This window comes from Mastacembelus armatus, chromosome 19, assembly GCF_900324485.2.
Source record: "Mastacembelus armatus chromosome 19, fMasArm1.2, whole genome shotgun sequence".
NCBI classification, from domain to species: domain Eukaryota; kingdom Metazoa; phylum Chordata; class Actinopteri; order Synbranchiformes; family Mastacembelidae; genus Mastacembelus; species Mastacembelus armatus.
The window spans coordinates 1,667,501-1,685,539 of record NC_046651.1 but is presented as its reverse complement, the minus strand read 5'-3'; the positions used below and the strand labels follow the sequence as shown (position 1 = coordinate 1,685,539).

The 18,039-nt window shown below is 43.4% G+C and overlaps 1 protein-coding gene across 4 annotated transcripts in view; it reads left to right on the top strand.

Moving 5' to 3' along the window:
• LOC113135560 (CASK interacting protein 2) overlaps positions 1-18,039 on the top strand; it is a 57,543-nt gene that overhangs the window by 36,912 nt on the left and 2,592 nt on the right. For 3 of the 4 annotated variants that reach the window (XM_026315685.1, XM_026315684.1, XM_026315686.1), the window contains 8 exons: positions 114-200; positions 897-1,024; positions 1,183-1,264; positions 14,891-14,964; positions 15,076-15,186; positions 15,810-15,911; positions 16,140-16,278; positions 17,206-18,039. The exon at positions 17,206-18,039 is cut by the window's right edge and continues 1,383 nt beyond it. In XM_026315685.1, the coding sequence (XP_026171470.1) occupies positions 114-200; positions 897-1,024; positions 1,183-1,264; positions 14,891-14,964; positions 15,076-15,186; positions 15,810-15,911; positions 16,140-16,278; positions 17,206-18,039 (1,557 nt within the window). The remainder of the gene's footprint in view (positions 1-113; positions 201-896; positions 1,025-1,182; positions 1,265-14,890; positions 14,965-15,075; positions 15,187-15,809; positions 15,912-16,139; positions 16,279-17,205) is intronic. The other variant, XM_026315687.1, reaches the window with a different exon arrangement.

Here is an 18,039-nt window from a genome sequence, read left to right as displayed (position 1 = left end):
TGATCCTTGTCTCGACCAATCCTCTGGTGTGCAGTGTCAGCTGATAGGTCCACTCCCAGCTCTTCACTGTAGGGTATACAGTGAGTGGTCTAAAGTGTGTGTGTGTTTGTTAGGTACTCCACTTGGCAGTCACCACTCAACCACAGCTAGTCCTGCTAGCCCCACTCAGGACATTTGGGTCCTCAGGAACTCTCCCAGTGGTAAGAGTGTGTGGCCCCAAAGACCTGCTATCCCCCAAACCTCCAACCCTGTGTGATCCTGTAGACCAGATCCTGTCCCTTCCATTAAAATAAACTGGGTCTCTTTAAGGAAGCTTATTCCCATCTTTATCCGCTTATATCCTGAAGTCTTGACCTTAGAATGCCAGTTTGCAAATCCCATGTTCCCCTGCCACCCGTACCCCGAGTAACCTTGTAACCATAACCACAACATAATGGTAAGTATCTCAGGTTATTTGCAGCTTGCTATTGCAACTGCCCTTAAAGAAATAGGCCAACAGTTTTTACAAATATTTGCTTTATTTTTGAGAATTATGTGTATTAAGTATGGAACTAGAGCCAGCTGGTGTTTAGTCTAGCTTTGCATAAAATCACATCAATTAACATATGGCATCATGGCATCATGACATTGGTATTGATATTTTCTTCTAACTCTTGGGAAGAAAGCAAATGTGCAAAAAGTGTATTTCCTAAAATATGAATCTGATTCTCTAAGGGTAAATAGGACTTCCTAACTGAAATTGATTTCAGTTTTTTGCACTGCAGTCAGACTGTTATTTTTCGTAACGAATTACACCCTAGAGTCTTTATCTCTGCCAGTTTACTTGCTCTTAAATTTTATGCAGCTCCCATTTACCCTGTTTTATTTTTTTTTGTTTCTCTTTCTTTCTGTCTTAGCTGACAGAAACAGTGTTGGCAGTGCAGGCAGTGTGGGCAGCAGTCGCAGTGCTGGCAGTGGCCAAAGCTCTGAAAGCAGCCACAAACAGAATGGCACTCAAAATCGCCACTGCACTGACCCTGGAAAGGTTAGATATGCTCAATAATATCACTAACAATACTGCAAAAAGGAACGATGAAGATGTTTCTACTAGGCGTACTAACTTACTATGGGGATATTGTCTTTAGTGCATGTTATTGATCCTTAAGATTCGGAGGTAGGTTACCCCTTGTTTTGTGTTTGCAGCTGGCTCCCTCTGCTGGTGATGCAGGAGACCATTTTCACACTGCAGGAGCAGACCACAGCAAACAGGTTGATGGACCAACAGGTTAGTTAGACAATGAACTCATCTTCCTCTGTGTATATGCCATTCATTTTAATAATGTTTTTTAAGGCTTTTTGAGCAAACAGTTGTGATGGAACATAATATGTTTTGTGTGCATGTTTTAGAATTTTCTGATTGTCTAAATATAGCTACAATATTTTCTTAGAAACATGTCCTTTTGGGATAGCAGTTATACAGTACTACCCTGTCTGTGTCTGCAGGCTCTGTCACCTCTATTTCCCCCTAATTAGTGCAAATGCTGATTCAGCATTCACACTATTGTTATCCTGTGTCTTTATTATTATTTTTCTGTATGTTTTTTGGTCGCTATCTTCTTCAGCATACTTTCAGCTAGAAAAACCATTTAAATGTCAAAATGTTCTGCTTTTTAAGGACATTTCTGCTTGTTTTCAGCTTTTTGATATCTTTCATATTTTTTAAAATATTCAGCTTTTTTCAAATTTTTTGTCCCATTGAAATGAATCCTCTTCAAATCCTCTTTCAGCTTTAACTGTCAACATACTTTCAGATAGAAACACCATTTGACCTTTTAAATGGGTCAGAAGGCATTAATCTATTAGTCTTGTATTCAGCTTTTGGATAACTTTACAGTTACGGTTTTTGATTAATCGCAATTTAGGTTTTATGGTGTTTTTAGGCCTTTTCTGAATTTTACACTGGTGTGTATGGGAGCGGAATGTTCACAGCTACAGTGGTGACATCATCAGCCAGAGTAGGATAAGCTGTTAAGTTTCTTTAAAAAATTTCTCTCTAACTTGCTTTCACGGCCGCAATTTTGCCTCTTGATACACCATTTTCTCAAAAGTAGTAGAGATTTTTGTCTTCTTTCAGGTAATGCTGTTCTCATTTTGATAGGACCTAAGGTTTTTCCACCAGGTGGCCAATTCCACAGAGAGTGACTGCTCAATCTCTCATTCACTCCCATTATAAAAGAGGCTCAGTGTTCTGGTGAAAAACACAAATGAAGGCTGAAGGCAGTCTCTTTGTTGAAGCCTCCTGGCTCTGTTAGTGAAGGTATTATTTTGATAGGTCAGGTCACCATAGCAACAGCTCACACAGCAGTAGCAGGGACCACAGCTGCCTGTGGTTGGTAATTAGACTGACTGGCTGCCTAATGTCCACTGCTGTTACACATGGGGACCATTCTCAGTGTGGCCCATGTTGTCTTCTCCAAGCAGAACGTGACAACACTTTCACAATAAAAGTCTGCAGTTGTTTAGAGGAAGTGACTGCACCTTTCTAAAGTATAGTAAGTCTTCAAAATTAAACTTTATTTGGAGGTCACCACAGTGCACTACAGCATGCTGCACATTCAAAATAAAAGCCTTTGTTCTGGATTCTTTCAAAATAAAAGCAAAGAAATAATAAAATGAGCTTAACATGGACTTTGGCTGTTTGCATACAGCTTTAGACACTGACTTAGGATGTTTTCAAAATCAGCCATGGTGTCTTCCCCAAGGAGGCCATGTCTGGCTTTTCACAATAAGTCCATAGTTATTTGTAAGAAGTTATTATACCTTTGTAAAGTATAATAAATATTCAAAATAAAGTTAAGATTGTAATCTAAGATCACGTGAGTCTCGTGCAGCAATGTGTCCTTTCAAAATAAAAGCCTTTTATAGCACACTTTCAATATAAAAGCCCTGAAACAGCAACATGACCTTAAAATGGACTTTTGTAATTGGCATACAGATTTAGGCACCAGCTGAGGCCATTTTAAATGTCAGGCATGGTGTCTTCTTCAGGAGGACATGGTTAGACTTCCACAATAAAAGTCCACAGTTATTTACAGGATGTTACTGCAGTTTTCCAAAGCATAACAAATATTCAAAATTAAAGTTCAGATCTTAACTGAAGGTGACATGAGTCTCCTGCAGCATGCTGCCTTTTCAAAATAAAAGCCTTTTTATTTCATGGTTTTAAAATAGAAGCTAGAAATGCTAATATTTGCTCTTTTGCAGCACATTTTTCCCTTTCAGCCTTTTTACTACTGCACATCAGTTTATCCTTCATTTTTTCTCTTTTTCAGACTTTCCTTCCTTCTTCTGTTCTTTCTCTAAGAAATGTTTTCAGAGTTCGAGATGGTTCATATGGCATCAGCATGTCAGAGATGTAATGTGGTGCTCAGCCATGAAGAGACTTATACACAAGCAGTGCTGTTTTGAAGTCTATTCTCTGAGAGACAGGAAGCCAGTGCAGAGATCTGAGAACAGGAGTAATGTGGTTGTACTTTCTGGTTCTAGTCAGGACCCGAGCAGCTCGTTTTGAGAGCCCCATGAATAGGCCGTTACAGTAATCTAACCTGCTAGAGATAAAAGCATGGATGAGTCTTTCCAAGTCTGGTTTAGACATGATCCCTTTGATGTTTTTGAGATGGTAAAATGCTGACGATGTTATCGATTTAATGTGGCTGTTAAAATTCAAGTGAGTCCATGAATACCCCTAGATTTTCTAACTTTAAATATGAAATTTTAGAGAAAGAGACTCGAGGTGACTGCTGACACTTTCTCTTTGATGATTATTTCAGTCTTGTCACTGTTTATTTGGAGAGAGTTGTTTTGCATCCACAGAGTGATCTGTTCAATACAGCTGCACAGTGAATTGACTGGTCCATATTCACCAGCTGTGAGTGAAATGTAAATCTGTGTGTCATCTGCATAGTTATGGTAGGACACATTATTGCTGCATATTAACTGGCCTAAAGGAAACATGTAAAGGTTGAACAAAAGGGGTCCCAAGATGGACCCTTGGGGGACCCCACATGTCAACACCATTTGGTCTGAGAAACAGTTACCAACTTTAATGAAATACTTCCTGTCTTCAAGATAGGACTTAAACCATTTAAGGGCAGTACCAGAGATGCCTATCCAGTCCTCTAACCTTTGTAACAGGATCACATGGCCCACTGTGTCAAAAGCAGCACTTAGATCCAGCAGTACTAAAAAGTCTCCTTCATGGACTGCACACACAGGTGTCCAGGGAAAATGATGAAATATAGGGAAAATGTTTATGTACACTTTTCTTATTACATTTTTGCATTCGTCTAATTGTATAAAGGAAAGTGCCAGTTGCTTAGAAGCACACTGTAATGCACGCTAACTGTGTATTAGTCAGTGCATGACTCCTGTTCATTTGGCATTTAATATGAGGTGCTGAGGAGTCATTCATGCCTGGGCACTCTCCACCATCTGTCACAGCAACAGGGGTGATGTTGGAGTTACAGAAATTGTGCCTTTGTTTCCTGGATCACAGATCATCTGACAGTTCGTCAGGCTGGAGAACTGCATCTCTGGTAGGTTTTTGAGTAGCACAGGGGCTCCACAGGGGACTGTTTTGGCTGCATTCCTGTACACTACACATAAGACTTCATGTACAATTCTGATTGTTTCCACATTCATAAATATTCTGGTGATATTGCTATTATGGTATGTATCAGGAAAGGACAGGAAGAGAGATACAGGGGCCTGATAAAATTTCAAGAACAGTTTCAGGCTGGGAAATCCCACAAACCCCCCCAGGCCATCCTGTGCACCCAAATAAATTTAGAAACCATACAACCTTATTTTTTGACTATAAATTAAATTTATTACACAGTATGACCATCACAGTAAAACATTTATTTTATTAACCTTGAAGTTAATCTTAGATTGCACATAGCATTAAACCAAGCATTTATGCCAGAAGTCCAAAGCTGCTATTTCCTCTCCTCTGCTTCTCACGCATAAATGTACTCTAACTGCAGAAGAGAGGTTAAACAAAACTTTCAGCTTTGAAGGTCAGCAGATTGTGCAACACGTAGCTGCTCTCAGCAACTTTATCAATGATGTCAGTGTCAAATTCAACAAGTATCTCCCTCTCAGTGGACATTAACATGAAAGCCTCAAGGTGCTCCTGATTAATTGAGGTCCTAAGTCTGTTCTTCACAAGCTTCAATGTGGAGAAGCTTCTTTCACACGTTACTTGTCACAGACAATGTCAACAAAAATTTGTAACCCAGTCCAATGATATGATAGGCATCAGTGAGAAAGGTTGTATTTAGACAGGCGGATATGGCAACATATTACACCGTTTTTTCAAGTTGAACAAACTCTGCTCACCAACTCTAAGCCCTCATCAGCACCTGAAAGGTTGGTGTCTTCTTCTGAGAGCTCCTTCACTGTCTTTAAACTATAGCTGTCCAAAGTTGACATCTTCAACTTATCCCAGTGTGTTACAGAGTTTATCAGCTCTGTCTGCAATGTCTCCACTGTGGCACAATCATCAAAATTGATCAAAAATTTGCTAAGCTCCACTAGACCTGATTTTGGGAGCCCTTTTTTTTCAGCAACATTTTTAGGATCTTTGAAGGCAAAATCTGAACACAGAGCTGCACTTGCTGTGTATTGGTGGTACATACTATCTTGGACAGTGTCCGTGATGACATTGTGCACTTTGACTCTGTATTCTTTCAAGGAATCTGAAAGTCCAATGACATATCTTAGTACAACACCACATTGATTCTTAGTGGTAAAATCTTCTGTAGTATCCATTTGTACTAAATACATTCTAGCTTCCTTAACTTCTTCAGCAGTTCTTTGTTGTTGTGAATTAAGAGCCTGATAACACTAATGACTTTGTTTACTGTGGTCTTGGACAGCAAAGTCAAAAGGGAACCTGTTCCTTTATGTCCACTTTCATGCATCTTTTTACTCTTTTTAATGCATTCACTGACGTGTGCTTGCAGACATGCATCGTACTTGCTGAGCAGCAGTATTAATTCTAAAGAATTTCCATGATCTAAAGTCAAGTCTTCTAAAAAATAAGCACCCTCATGTTTATCACCACAATAACTAAGGCCCTGCTTACCAATGACCTTGATGACATTAATCACTCGTTCCATGACCTGTCGGTTCTTCCTTACTTGATCTCGATGTGCTGACATCTGTTTTTCTCTCTGTAGACTACCGACTACCTACAGTCGGTACGGAAAGTATTCAGACCCCTTTAAATTTTTCACTCTTTGTGTCATTGCAGCCATTTGCCAAAATCAAAAAAGTTCATTTTATTTCTCATTAATGTACACTCAGCACCCCATCTTGACAGAAAAAAACAGAAATGTAGAAATTTTTGCAAATTTATTACAAAAGAAAAACTGAAATATCACATGGTCATAAGTATTCAGACCCTGTGCTCAGTATTGAGTAGAAGCACCCTTTTGCGCTAGTACAGCCATGAGTCTTCTTGGGAATGATGCAACAAGCTTTTCACACCTGGATTTGGGGATCCTCTGCCATTCTTCCTTGCAGATCCTCTCCAGTTCTGTCAGGTTGGATGGTGAACGTTGGTGGACAGCCATTTTCAGGTCTCTCCAGAGATGCTCAATTGGGTTTAGGTCAGGACTCTGGCTGGGCCAGTCAAGAACGTTCACAGAGTTGTTCCGAAGCCACTGCTTTATTTTAGCTGTGTGCTTAGGGTCATTGTCCTGTTGAAAGGTGAACCTTCGGCCCAGTCTGAGATCCTGAGCACTCTGGAAGAGGTTTTCTTCCAGGATATCTCTGTACTTGGCCGCATTCATCTTTCCTTCAAATGCAACCAGTCGTCCTGTCCCTGCAGCTGAAAAACACCCCCACAACATGATGCTCCCACCACCATGTTTCACTGTAGGGATTGTATTGGGCAGTGATGAGCAGTGCCTGGTTTTCTCCACACATACCGCTTAGAATTAATGCCAAAAAGTTCAATCTTGGTCTCATCAGACCAGAGAATCTTATTTCTCATAGTCTGGGAGTCCTTCGTGTGTTTTTTTGGCAAAATCTATGAAGGCTTGTGTCTTGCACTGAGGAGAGGCTTCCGTCGGGCCACTCTGCCATAAAGCCCCGACTGGTGGAGGGCTGCAGTGATTGTTGACTTTGTGGAACTTTCACCCATTTCCCTACTGCATCTCTGGAGCTCAGCCACAGTGATCTTTGGGTTCTTCTTTACCTCTCTCACCAAGGCTCTTCTCCCACGATTGCTTAGTTTGGCTGGATGGCCAGGTCTAGGAAGAGTTCTGGTCATCCCAAACTTTTTCCATTTGAGGATTATGGAGGCCACTGTGCTCTTAGGAACCTTGAGTGCTGCAGAAATTCTTTTGTAACCTTGACCAGATATGTGCCTTGCCACAATTCTGTCTCTGAGCTCCTTGGGCAGTTCCTTCGACCTCATGATTCTCATTTGCTCTGACATGCACTGTGAGCTGTAAGGTCTTATATAGACAGGTGTGTGCCTTTCCTAATCAAGTCCAATCAGTTTAATTAAACACAGCTGGACTCCAATGAAGGAGCAGAACCATCTCAAGGAGGATCAGAAGAAATGGACAGCATGTGAGTTAAATATGAGTGTCACTGCAAAGGGTCTGAATATTTATGACCATGTGATATTTCAGTTTTTCTTTTGTAATAAATTTGCAAAAATTTCTACATTTCTGTTTTTTTCTGTCAAGATGGGGTGCTGAGTGTACATTAATGAGAAATAAAATGAACTTTTTTGATTTTGGCAAATGGCTGCAATGACACAAAGAGTGAAAAATTTAAAGGGGTCTGAATACTTTCCGTACCCACTGTATTTTCTCAGGGCAAACGAGGGAGTTTGGGTTAGGGTTAGGGTTAGGGTTAGGCGTCTGCACTCTCTGTGGATTTTACTCCCTTCATGCTCAGCAATTCTTGAACATGTTTCCATGCACTCATTTCTTTATTTACTTATTAATCTTAAAATGAGTTAGATATCCCAAATTTAGCAAAACAGTAAATTTCATCCCATATGTTAAAACAAATATATTTTTAAAAATATTTTCTTTCTACCTGTCTCACTCCCTGGCTGAATCTGATGTGTGATCACTGCACCATAGCTAGTGCTAGGTTGACTGTTTCCACCTTTATTTGAAAAAAAAAAAGGAAAGATTTTAAACTTCACAAACTGACAGACATATTCATCCATCCATCCATCTTCTACCGCTTATCCGGTGCCGGGTCGCGGGGGCAGTAGCCGAATCAGGGATACCCAGACTTCCCAGAAGTGTCCTTCTCCCTGGACATTTCCTCCAGCTCTTCCGGGGGGGACAGCGAGGCGTTCCCAGGCCAGCCGGGAGACATAGTCCCTCCAGCATGTCCTGGGTCTTCCCCGGGGCCTCCTCCCGGTGGGACATGCCCGGAACACCTCCCCAGGAAGGCGCCCAGGAGGCATCCGAAACAGATGCCCGAGCCACCTCAACTGACTCCTCTCGATGTGGAGGAGCACTGGCTCTACTCCGAGCTCCTTCTGGGTGACCGAGCTCCTCACCCTATCTCTAAGGGAGCGCCCGGCCACCCTGCGGTAAATCGAGAGCTTCGTCTTCCGGCTCAGCTCCTTCTTCACCACAATGGACCGGTACACCGACCACATTACTGCTGCCGATGCCCGATCCGTCTGTCAATCTCGCGTTCTGGCCTTCCCTCACTCGTGAACAAGACCCTGAGATACTTAAACTCCTCCACTTGAGGCAGGATCTCTCCCCTGGCCCGGAGATGGCAAGCCACCTTTTTCCGGTGGAGTACCATGGCCTCGGACTTGGATGTGCTGATTCTCATCCCAGCCACTTCACACTCGGTTACAAACCGCCCCAGCGCATGCTGGAGATCCTGGCTCGATGGAGCCAACAGGACAACATCATCTGCAAAAAGCAGAGATGAAATCCTGTGGTCCCCGAACTGGACTCCCTCCGGCCCCTGGCTGCACCTAGAAATTCTGTCCATAAAAGTAATGAACAGAACCGGTGACAAAGGGCAGCCCTGCCGGAGTCCAACGCGCACTGGGAACAGGTCTGACTTACTACCGGCAATGCGAACCAAGCTCCTGCTCCGTTTGTACAGAGACCGGATAGCCCTCAGCAAAGGGCCCCGGACCCCATACTCCTGGAGCACCTCCCCACAGGATGTCACGAGGGACCCGGTCGAATGCCTTCTCCAAGTCCACAAAACACATGTGGACTGGTTGGGCAAACTCCCATGAACCCTCGAGCACCCTCGAGAGTGTGTAGAGCTGGTCCAGTGTTCCACGCCCAGGACGGAAACCGCATTGTTCCTTCTGGATCCGAGGTTCGACCACCGGCCGGATCCTCCTCTCGAGCACCCTGGCATAGACCTTCCTCGGGAGGCTGAGGAGTGTGTGATCCCTCTGTAGTTGGAACACACCCTCCGGGTCCCTCTTCTTAAAAAGAGGAACCACCACCCCGGTCTGCCAATCCAGGGGTACTGTCCCCGAACGCCACGCGATGTTGCACAGGCGTGTCAGCCATGACAGCCCAACAACATCCAGAGACTTGAGGTACTCGGGACGGACCTCATCCACCCCCGGTGCTTTGCCATTGAGGAGCTGCTGAACTACCTCAGTGACTTCGGTTTGGGTGATGGATGGATCAGCCCCCAAATCCCCAGCCCCTGCTTCCCTTATGGAAGACGGGATTGAGGAGATCCTCGAAGTATTCCTTCCACCGTCCGACAATATCCCCAGTCGAGGTCAGCAGCTCCCCACTTCCACTGTAAACAGTGTTGGTAGAGCACTGCTTCCCCCTCCTGAGGCGCCGGACGGTTTGCCAGAATTTCTTCGGGGCCGACAGGTAGTGCTTCTCCATGGCCTCACCAAACTCCTCCCATACCCGAGTTTTTGCTGCCGTCACCGCCTGGGCTGCAACATGAGCCGCCTGGGCTGCAACACAAGCCAGCCAAGCTCGGTAGGACTCCTTCTTCAGCTTGACGGCATCCCTTACCTCCGGTGTCCACCACCGGGTTCCGGGATTGCCGCCACGACAGGCACCCGAAACCTTACGGCCACAGCTCCTAGCCGCCGCGTCGACAATGGAGGTGGAAAACATGGTCCATTCGGACTCAATGTCCCCAGCCCCCCCGGGATCTGGTAGAAGCTCTCTCGGAGGTGTGAGTTAAAGACCTCCCAGACAGTGGGTTCGGCCAAACATTCCCAACAGACCCTCACAGTACGTTTGGACCTGCCAAGTCTGTCCCGCTTCCTCCTCCACCAGCGGATCCAACTCACCACCAGGTGGTGATCAGTTGACAGCTCTGCCCCTCTCTTCACCCAAGTGTCCAAGGCATACGACCGAAGGTCAGATGACACGACTACAAAGTCGATCATTGACCTCCGGCCTAGGGTGTCCTGGTGCCATGTGCACTGATGGACACCCTTATGCTTGAACATGGTGTTCGTTATGGACAAACTGTGACTAGCACAGAAGTCTAGCAACAGAACACCGCTCGAGACTCCAAAAAGGCCAGGTACTCTGCACTGCTGTTCGGCCCATAGGCCGAAACAACAGTGAGAGACCTATCCCCGACCCGAAGGCGCAGGGAAACGACCCTTTCACTCTGGGGGGAAAACTGCAACATGTTGCGGCTGAGCTGGGGAGCTATAAGCAAGCCCACACCAGCTCGCCGCCGCTCACCACGAGCAACTCCAGAGTAGAAGAGAGTCCAGCTTCTCTCAAGGAGCTGGGTTCCAGAGCCCAGGCTGTGCGTGGAGGTGAGCCCGACTATCTCTAGTCGGTACTGCTCAACCTCCCGCACAAGCTCAGGCTCCTTCCCCCCCAGTGAGGTGACATTCCATGTCCCTAGAGCCATTTTCAGCATCCAGGGATCGGGTCGCCGAGGTCCCTGTCCTCGACCACTGCCCGATCCACTATGCACCGGCCCCTTATGGATCCTCCTGCGGGTGGTGGGTCCACAGAAGGGCGGCCCCACGTCACTCTTTCAGGCTTTGCCCGTTGGGCCCCATGGGGGGAGACCCAGCCACCAGGCGCTCGCCTATGAGCCCGAACCCCAGGCATGGCTCCAGGTTGGGGCCCCGGCTTCGCCATGCCGGGTGACGTCACGATCCTCGATTGTCGCTCCATAAGGGGTCACTGACAGACATAAAAACTACATCTCCCTGCTCCCCTCCTACCTATATAAAAGAATGTGAATATTTGTCTGCAAATATACACATGTAACTTTACATTAAATGGTATTAATTTCTTTTAGCATATAGTATTCTAAGTGATGATAGTAGGGGCGCTACCTCTAATAAACTATTTGCAACATTTTGCTGCTTTTTCTTGAAGCGCTTTCTTTTTCCGTGCCCTTTCCTTTTCTGCTCCACCTGGCCACTTTCTCGCCATCCTCGCATGTCTCTTTAACTTCTTGGGTGGAGAGAACGTAAATCAAACCATAACATTGCCAGTCGAAACTAACAGATTTAGATTCATGAATGGATTAATGTTTTTATTATGATTTAGTTAGTAATTTGAATGCTGAATTTGGAAAATGATCACTTTAGTGTGTTGGCAATAATATGAAATAAGTAAAGATTATACAGTGTCCCCTTAGCTCTCAGCAGTGATGAATTTATGAGTTTCTTTACAAATAAAATCACAACTATTAGAGATAAAATTCAGCAGATGCTTCCTATACCTGCAATAAATGAATCTTTTACTACAGTAGCTCTTGAATCATCTGTAGGACCTCAGTTATGTTTAGACTGCTTCTCTCCTATAGATCTCTCTGAATTTACATCAGTAGTTGCTTCATCGAAATCATCAACGTGTCTCTTGGACCCCATCCCGACTAGACTGCTTAAAGGCACCCTGCCATTAATGAACTCATCTTTATTGGACTTGGTAAATTTATCTCTAGTATCAGGCTACGTACCACAGGCCTTTAAGACTGCAGTAATCAAACCTTTACTCAAAAAGCCTAGTCTTGATCCAGGTGTCTTGGCTAATTATAGACCAATATCCAACCTGCCGTTTATTTCTAAAATCCTAGAAAAAGCTGTTGCTAAGCAGCTATCAGACCACTTACACAGGAATGAACTATTTGAAGATTTCCAATCAGGATTTAGAGCACATCATAGTACAGAAACAGCACTGTTGAAAGTTACCAACGATCTTCTCTTAGCCTCAGATAATGGACTTGTTTCGATACTTGTCCTCCTAGACCTTAGTGCAGCATTCGACACCATTGACCACAACATCTTATTACAGAGACTGGAGCATGTGATTGGTATCAGAGGAACAGCGTTAAAGTGGTTCCAATCCTATTTATCGGACAGATTCCAGTTTGTTCATGTCCATGATGAACCTTCCACACGAACAAGAGTTAGTTATGGAGTTCCACAAGGTTCTGTGCTAGGACCGATTCTGTTCACCCTGTACATGCTTCCTTTAGGATATATCATTAGGAAGCACTCTATTAATTACCACTGCTATGCGGATGACACTCAGTTATATCTATCTATTAAACCTGTTAACACAAACCAGTTAACCAGACTTCAAGCCTGTCTAACTGACATAAAGGCCTGGATGACCAGTAACTTTTTACTTTTAAACTCGGAGAAAACAGAAGTAATTTTATTTGGGCCTAAAAATCTCAGAAATAACTTTTCTAAAATTATAGCTACTCTAGATGGCATAGCCCTGGCCTCCAGCACTACTGTAAAAAACCTTGGAGTTATTTTTGACCAGGACATGTCCTTTAACTCACACATAAAACAAATTTCTAGAACTGCATTCTTTCACCTGCGCAACATTTCCAAAATTAGGAACATCCTGTCTCAAAATGATGCAGAAAAACTAGTCCATGCGTTTGTTTCCTCAAGGCTAGATTACTGTAACTCATTACTATCTGGATGTCCTAATATCTTAATAAAAAGCCTCCAATTAATCCAGAATGCCGCAGCCAGAGTCCTGACAGGAACTAGCAAGAGAGATCATATTTCTCCTATATTGGCTTTTCTTCATTGGCTCCCTGTAAAATATAGAATAGAATTTAAAATCCTTCTTCTCACATACAAATCCCTTCATAATCAAGCTCCTTCATACCTTAAAGACCTCATAGTACCATATTATCCCAATAGACCACTTCGCTCTCAGAGTGCAGGCCTACTTGTGGTTCCCAGAGTTCTCAAAAGCAGAATGGGAGGCAGAGCCTTTAGCTATCAAGCTCCTCTCCTGTGGAACCAGCTCTCAGCCTGGGTTCAGGAGGCAGACACTCTCTGTACTTTTAAGGCTAGACTTAAAACCTTCCTCTTTGACAAAGCATATAGTTAGGGCTGGCTTCAGGCAACCCTGAACCATCCCTTAGTTAGTTATGCTGCTATAGGCCTAGACTGCCCGAGGACCATCGGTGCACTGAGCTCCCCTACCCTAACCCCCCCCCCTTCTCTCCCACCTCATGTATATTCCACCATTGAATGTTACTAACCTTGTGCTCTCTCTCTCCCCTAGTTTGTGCTCTCTCCCTCCCTCTCTCTCTCTCTCTGTACCTTCTGCAGGTGTCCCTGGTCCTGGAGCTGTTTATCGCTGATGTGCAGTTACTGGCCCCACCAACTTGCAGTGTCTATTTGTTGTTTATTGTTGCTGTTCTTTTCTCTCTGCTCTATCCACTCACCCCAACCGGTCGAGGCAGATGGCCGCCCAAACTGAGCCCGGTTCTGCTGGAGGTTTTTTTCTTCCGTTAAAGGGAGTTTTTCCTCTCCACTGTCGCCAAGTGCTTGCTCATAAGGGAATTGTTGGGTTTTTAGTTTTGGTTTTTGTAAAGTGCCTTGAGATGATTTGTATTGTGATTTGGCGCTATACAAATAAAATTGAATTGAATTGAATTGAATTGAATTGAATTGAATCCTTCACCCCCACTGCCATCAGCCTCTACAACACCTTAGCCAATGACAGATGACTAACCACCATGAACAGGACTGTTACTACTTTTACTACTTAGTATTTATTACTGTCAAGACAACTTTAATCTCATCTATGTCATGACTGAAGGCCATCAGTGTAAGCTAATCTCATCTCATTTCATCGCATTCTCTTCATAAAGGCAAAAAAAGATTTGTTTTAAATCCTTTCTTAAAAAATACTCTTCTTACCTTCTTACCTGTAGTGGTATTAAGTCAGGCACACAGTTTTAGTAATCCATCCCAATACTCCTGACAGATAAAACCAAAACTATCTGCATGGCTAAGTACTGCTAGATGTAAGAAATTACTCCATCTTATGACCTGGTGTTTGATACAGTTGCAAGAAAAAGTAGCGGCACTGTTTGTAGTTTCCTGGTTTTCTGCATAAATTGGTCGTGAAATGTGATATGGCCTCCACCAAATCACAAATATCAACACACAATATTTCTAAGTTGATAAAACAGTCATTACCTTCAATGTCTTTACTCAACACACCCATTAAACAGAGATTACTTTTTCTTGCAACTATAGATTAAAGCTGTTGTAAGATAAGATAAAAGCTATTTGGATCCTGTCAAGGGGTGAGTAAAAGAACAAAGAAAGAATCTCATGATTGAAATGTTTGCTCCAAGCAAAAGACAGGAAGAAAACAGGAGAAAAGGTGCATTCCTCAGAGATCTGTGCTTGTCATGACTGAAGACCGATGAGTCAGTAGGCTTCATTGAGCTTTCAGATCAATAGATAACTTTACTCATCTGGAGAGTTCCAGCCACCTGTCCCCACCATCTTTGCATACATTTGTTCTGCTTTGCTCAGTGTGTCTTAGCTTTCTTTCTAACACTGTCATACACACTAAAGCATTGAGGATCTATCATGTGTGTTTTCTAGGCAGTTTCCATCATCAGGTCAACAGCACTTCTCACAAAGGCTATGTTAGGCCAGAACAGCTTCTGGAGGGCAAGGTGAGTGGAGTAGTAAAGTGTTTTTGTTTGTGTGTGTGTTTTTGTTTTTGTGTGTGTGTGTGTGTGTGTAAGTAAGAAGTCCCATCAATTTTCCTCCTCTCCTGTTGTTAGGACTCTGAAGCCATCTACCATTGGTTGTGTGAGTTCCAGTTAGAGAAGTACACATCCAACTTTATCAATGCAGGATATGATGTACCCACCATCAGCAGGATGACCCCTGAGGTGTGTAGTTAGAATTAGCATTTTAGCTTTAGTAAACAGTCAAAACCATTTGAGACAGTTATTACAATAAAAAAATAGACCATTGTTGGAGCCTCTGCCAGCCTTTACTAAGCATATTATATTAATGAGAAAATGGCTTCAATTCTTTACAGCACAGAACAGGAACATAGTGCTTTTGTTCCAGCATAAACATTCAGAACTTCTGAAAATGCATAGTGTGAACAAAATCACTGGAAAATAACAGTGGGGGGAAATATGGTGTTTAGAGACATGCTATTACTAACAAATAGAGAGTAATAATTGCCTCAATATTTTCAGCAGACTGTCACATCTAGTCTTCCTGTATTACTGTAAATCCTGTAGTTGCTATTACACAAAATATTGTAGAAAATATAGAAAAAATTCTGTGGAATTTGTAAAAAAAAAAAACAGGCTGCCAAAAAAAAAAAAAAACACTGATCAGTGCCTTTTAAACAACACATATACAGCATACATTTTGTCTGTCTTGTAAATCTAACCAATTCATTTCTTAGTAAAATGTCCAGTTTTGCACATTTATTTTGCATAGTAGTCCAAAACATTTGTGTTAGATTAGTTGGTTGCCACCATGTTTTGTTCTTCAGGACCTGACAGCCATCGGAGTGACCAAACCCGGCCACAGAAAGAAAATCTCAATGGAAATTGGAAAACTGAGCATCCCCGAGTGGCTACCTGATTATATCCCTGTGAGAAAGCAACTCTCATATCCACTTACACGCTTTAACATTAATGAAATGCCACTGTTTCTCTTAGATTTGTTCTAGCTGTGTGCCATCATGGTTACAGAGATGACTAAAACTATTTAAAATCAACATACTGTAGCTGGACACGCAATATGATGATGACTTTTGTGACTTTGTTTAGCCATCAGATAACAAATCCCTTCATTACTTTATTGGTCTTTTTTGCTGCAGTCGGATCTGGGGGAGTGGCTTAGTTTAATTGGACTTCCTCAGTACCAGAAGAGACTCTGTGACAATGGTTATGACTCCATCACTATTGTCAAAGACATCACGTGGGAGGACCTACAGGAGATAGGCATCACCAAACTAGGTGAGGATTAGACCACCTTTCTGTAAAATTTTCTGTGTATGTTCATGTTCTAGAAGTTATATTTTGGGCAGTTTTACTTTTAACAAGAAAAGGTTTTTATGACATAGACCTTTTCTTGATGTTTCAGTTGTGTCTCTCACATGTTAACCTGATATGAGCCAGAAATAACTGATATGTGGACCGTCATTAAAGATTTGTCTTTTATCTTTTGTTTAAGGTTAGGAAAAGACAAAAAAATTAGAGGCTGAATTAGATCGGTGGACACCTGAATCTCTGTGCTTTTATTTATAGCAGCATGGTTGGCTGATAATATTTATATAAAGGAGTGATTGCTAGCCAAATAACACAGGAACAACACAGAAGAGAAAGGTCCAGACAGGAGGAACCAACTGCTTCTATTGGCTGTTTTCCCTCTTCTTTTACAATAAATACATCTTTTAGTAGTTTATCTAGTTTGTATTAAAAGTTATAGTGTTTTACAGTTCTAAACATCCAGAAAGTTATCTGGTTACATTGTGCCAGTGTTGGACTGTCCAAATGATCCGCCTGGACATAGTCTTACAAAAAACAATGCAGAAAGTTGAATTTTAGCTCTTTTGTGACAAACTTTGGACCTGTAGAATAACCAGAACAACCTACATTTCTAGTCTAAAACACAAAAACAATTAGGCGAGGATTGTTCAGTAATTTTTTATCAAGCTTGTGTCTGTAAGTTTAGTACAGTATGACCTAGCCATATTTTCACAATAAACTACAAAGTGTTTCCTTTCCAATGATACCAAGCTCATCAATATAACCCTTAAAATGTAAGGACAACAGCTAGTTTAATTTGGGTATGCATTTTTCAGCCTTGTGCACAAAAAGGGGGGGGGGTTAAACCAGTAATTAAGCCAGTAGTTTGTGATGACTATTATCTGTGTGTTTCAGGTCATCAAAAGAAACTAATGTTAGCAGTGAAGAGACTTTGCGACCTGCAGCGCTCTCGTAACCAGGCTGACAGAATTGTAGGTGGGACTATCAAACGGACGCCCTCTGCCACTCTAGAGCTGGTGGCTATCGAACACACACCAACACACAATGTGCATGGTCACACATGCTCTAATGCCCCACCTGATAACTGCTGCTCCTCCCCCTGCACGCCCAGGGCCCTCGTCTCCTTCCAGGACAGTGAACTGAGCACTGAGCTGCAGATTGCTATGATGGGCAGGGCGGGAGAAGGAGCTGCAGAGGCATTTGGCATCAGGGGTGTCACCTCTGCAGCTGCTATATCCACCATGTCAGTCAGTCAGGAGAGCATTAGCATGCGGTCACGTGGTTCGGGGAATTCTGGGAACTCAAATTCAGGATTTTCTCAGGAATACCAGGCCACACTATGTGAGCAGAGGTTGAGGACTGGAGAAGGGGAGGAGGCGAAGCGTGAAGGGAGCAGTCCTGGAGGCAGGCAGAGAACCACAGAGATGTGGGAGCACCCAGGAGCTCGGTCTTCAACTCCTAACAAACTCCCCTTTTCTCCTGTCACGCCTCTGCTAACCCCTAGCAAAATGTCTCGCTCTGCCTTGCCAGCCATCCCACCCAAGGCCAAACACATCCAGTCTCCGAACTGCCTCTATCAGCATCAGCACCAACCACCCTCCTCCCCTTATTCTCCATCGCCACAGCCTTCCCCCACACAGAAGGCCTTCAGTTATCAGCAGGCTCAGGCAGATGTGAAAAGGGCTCCACGGGCTCTCTTCAAACCTCTGCCTGGTGCTGTCCCTTTGC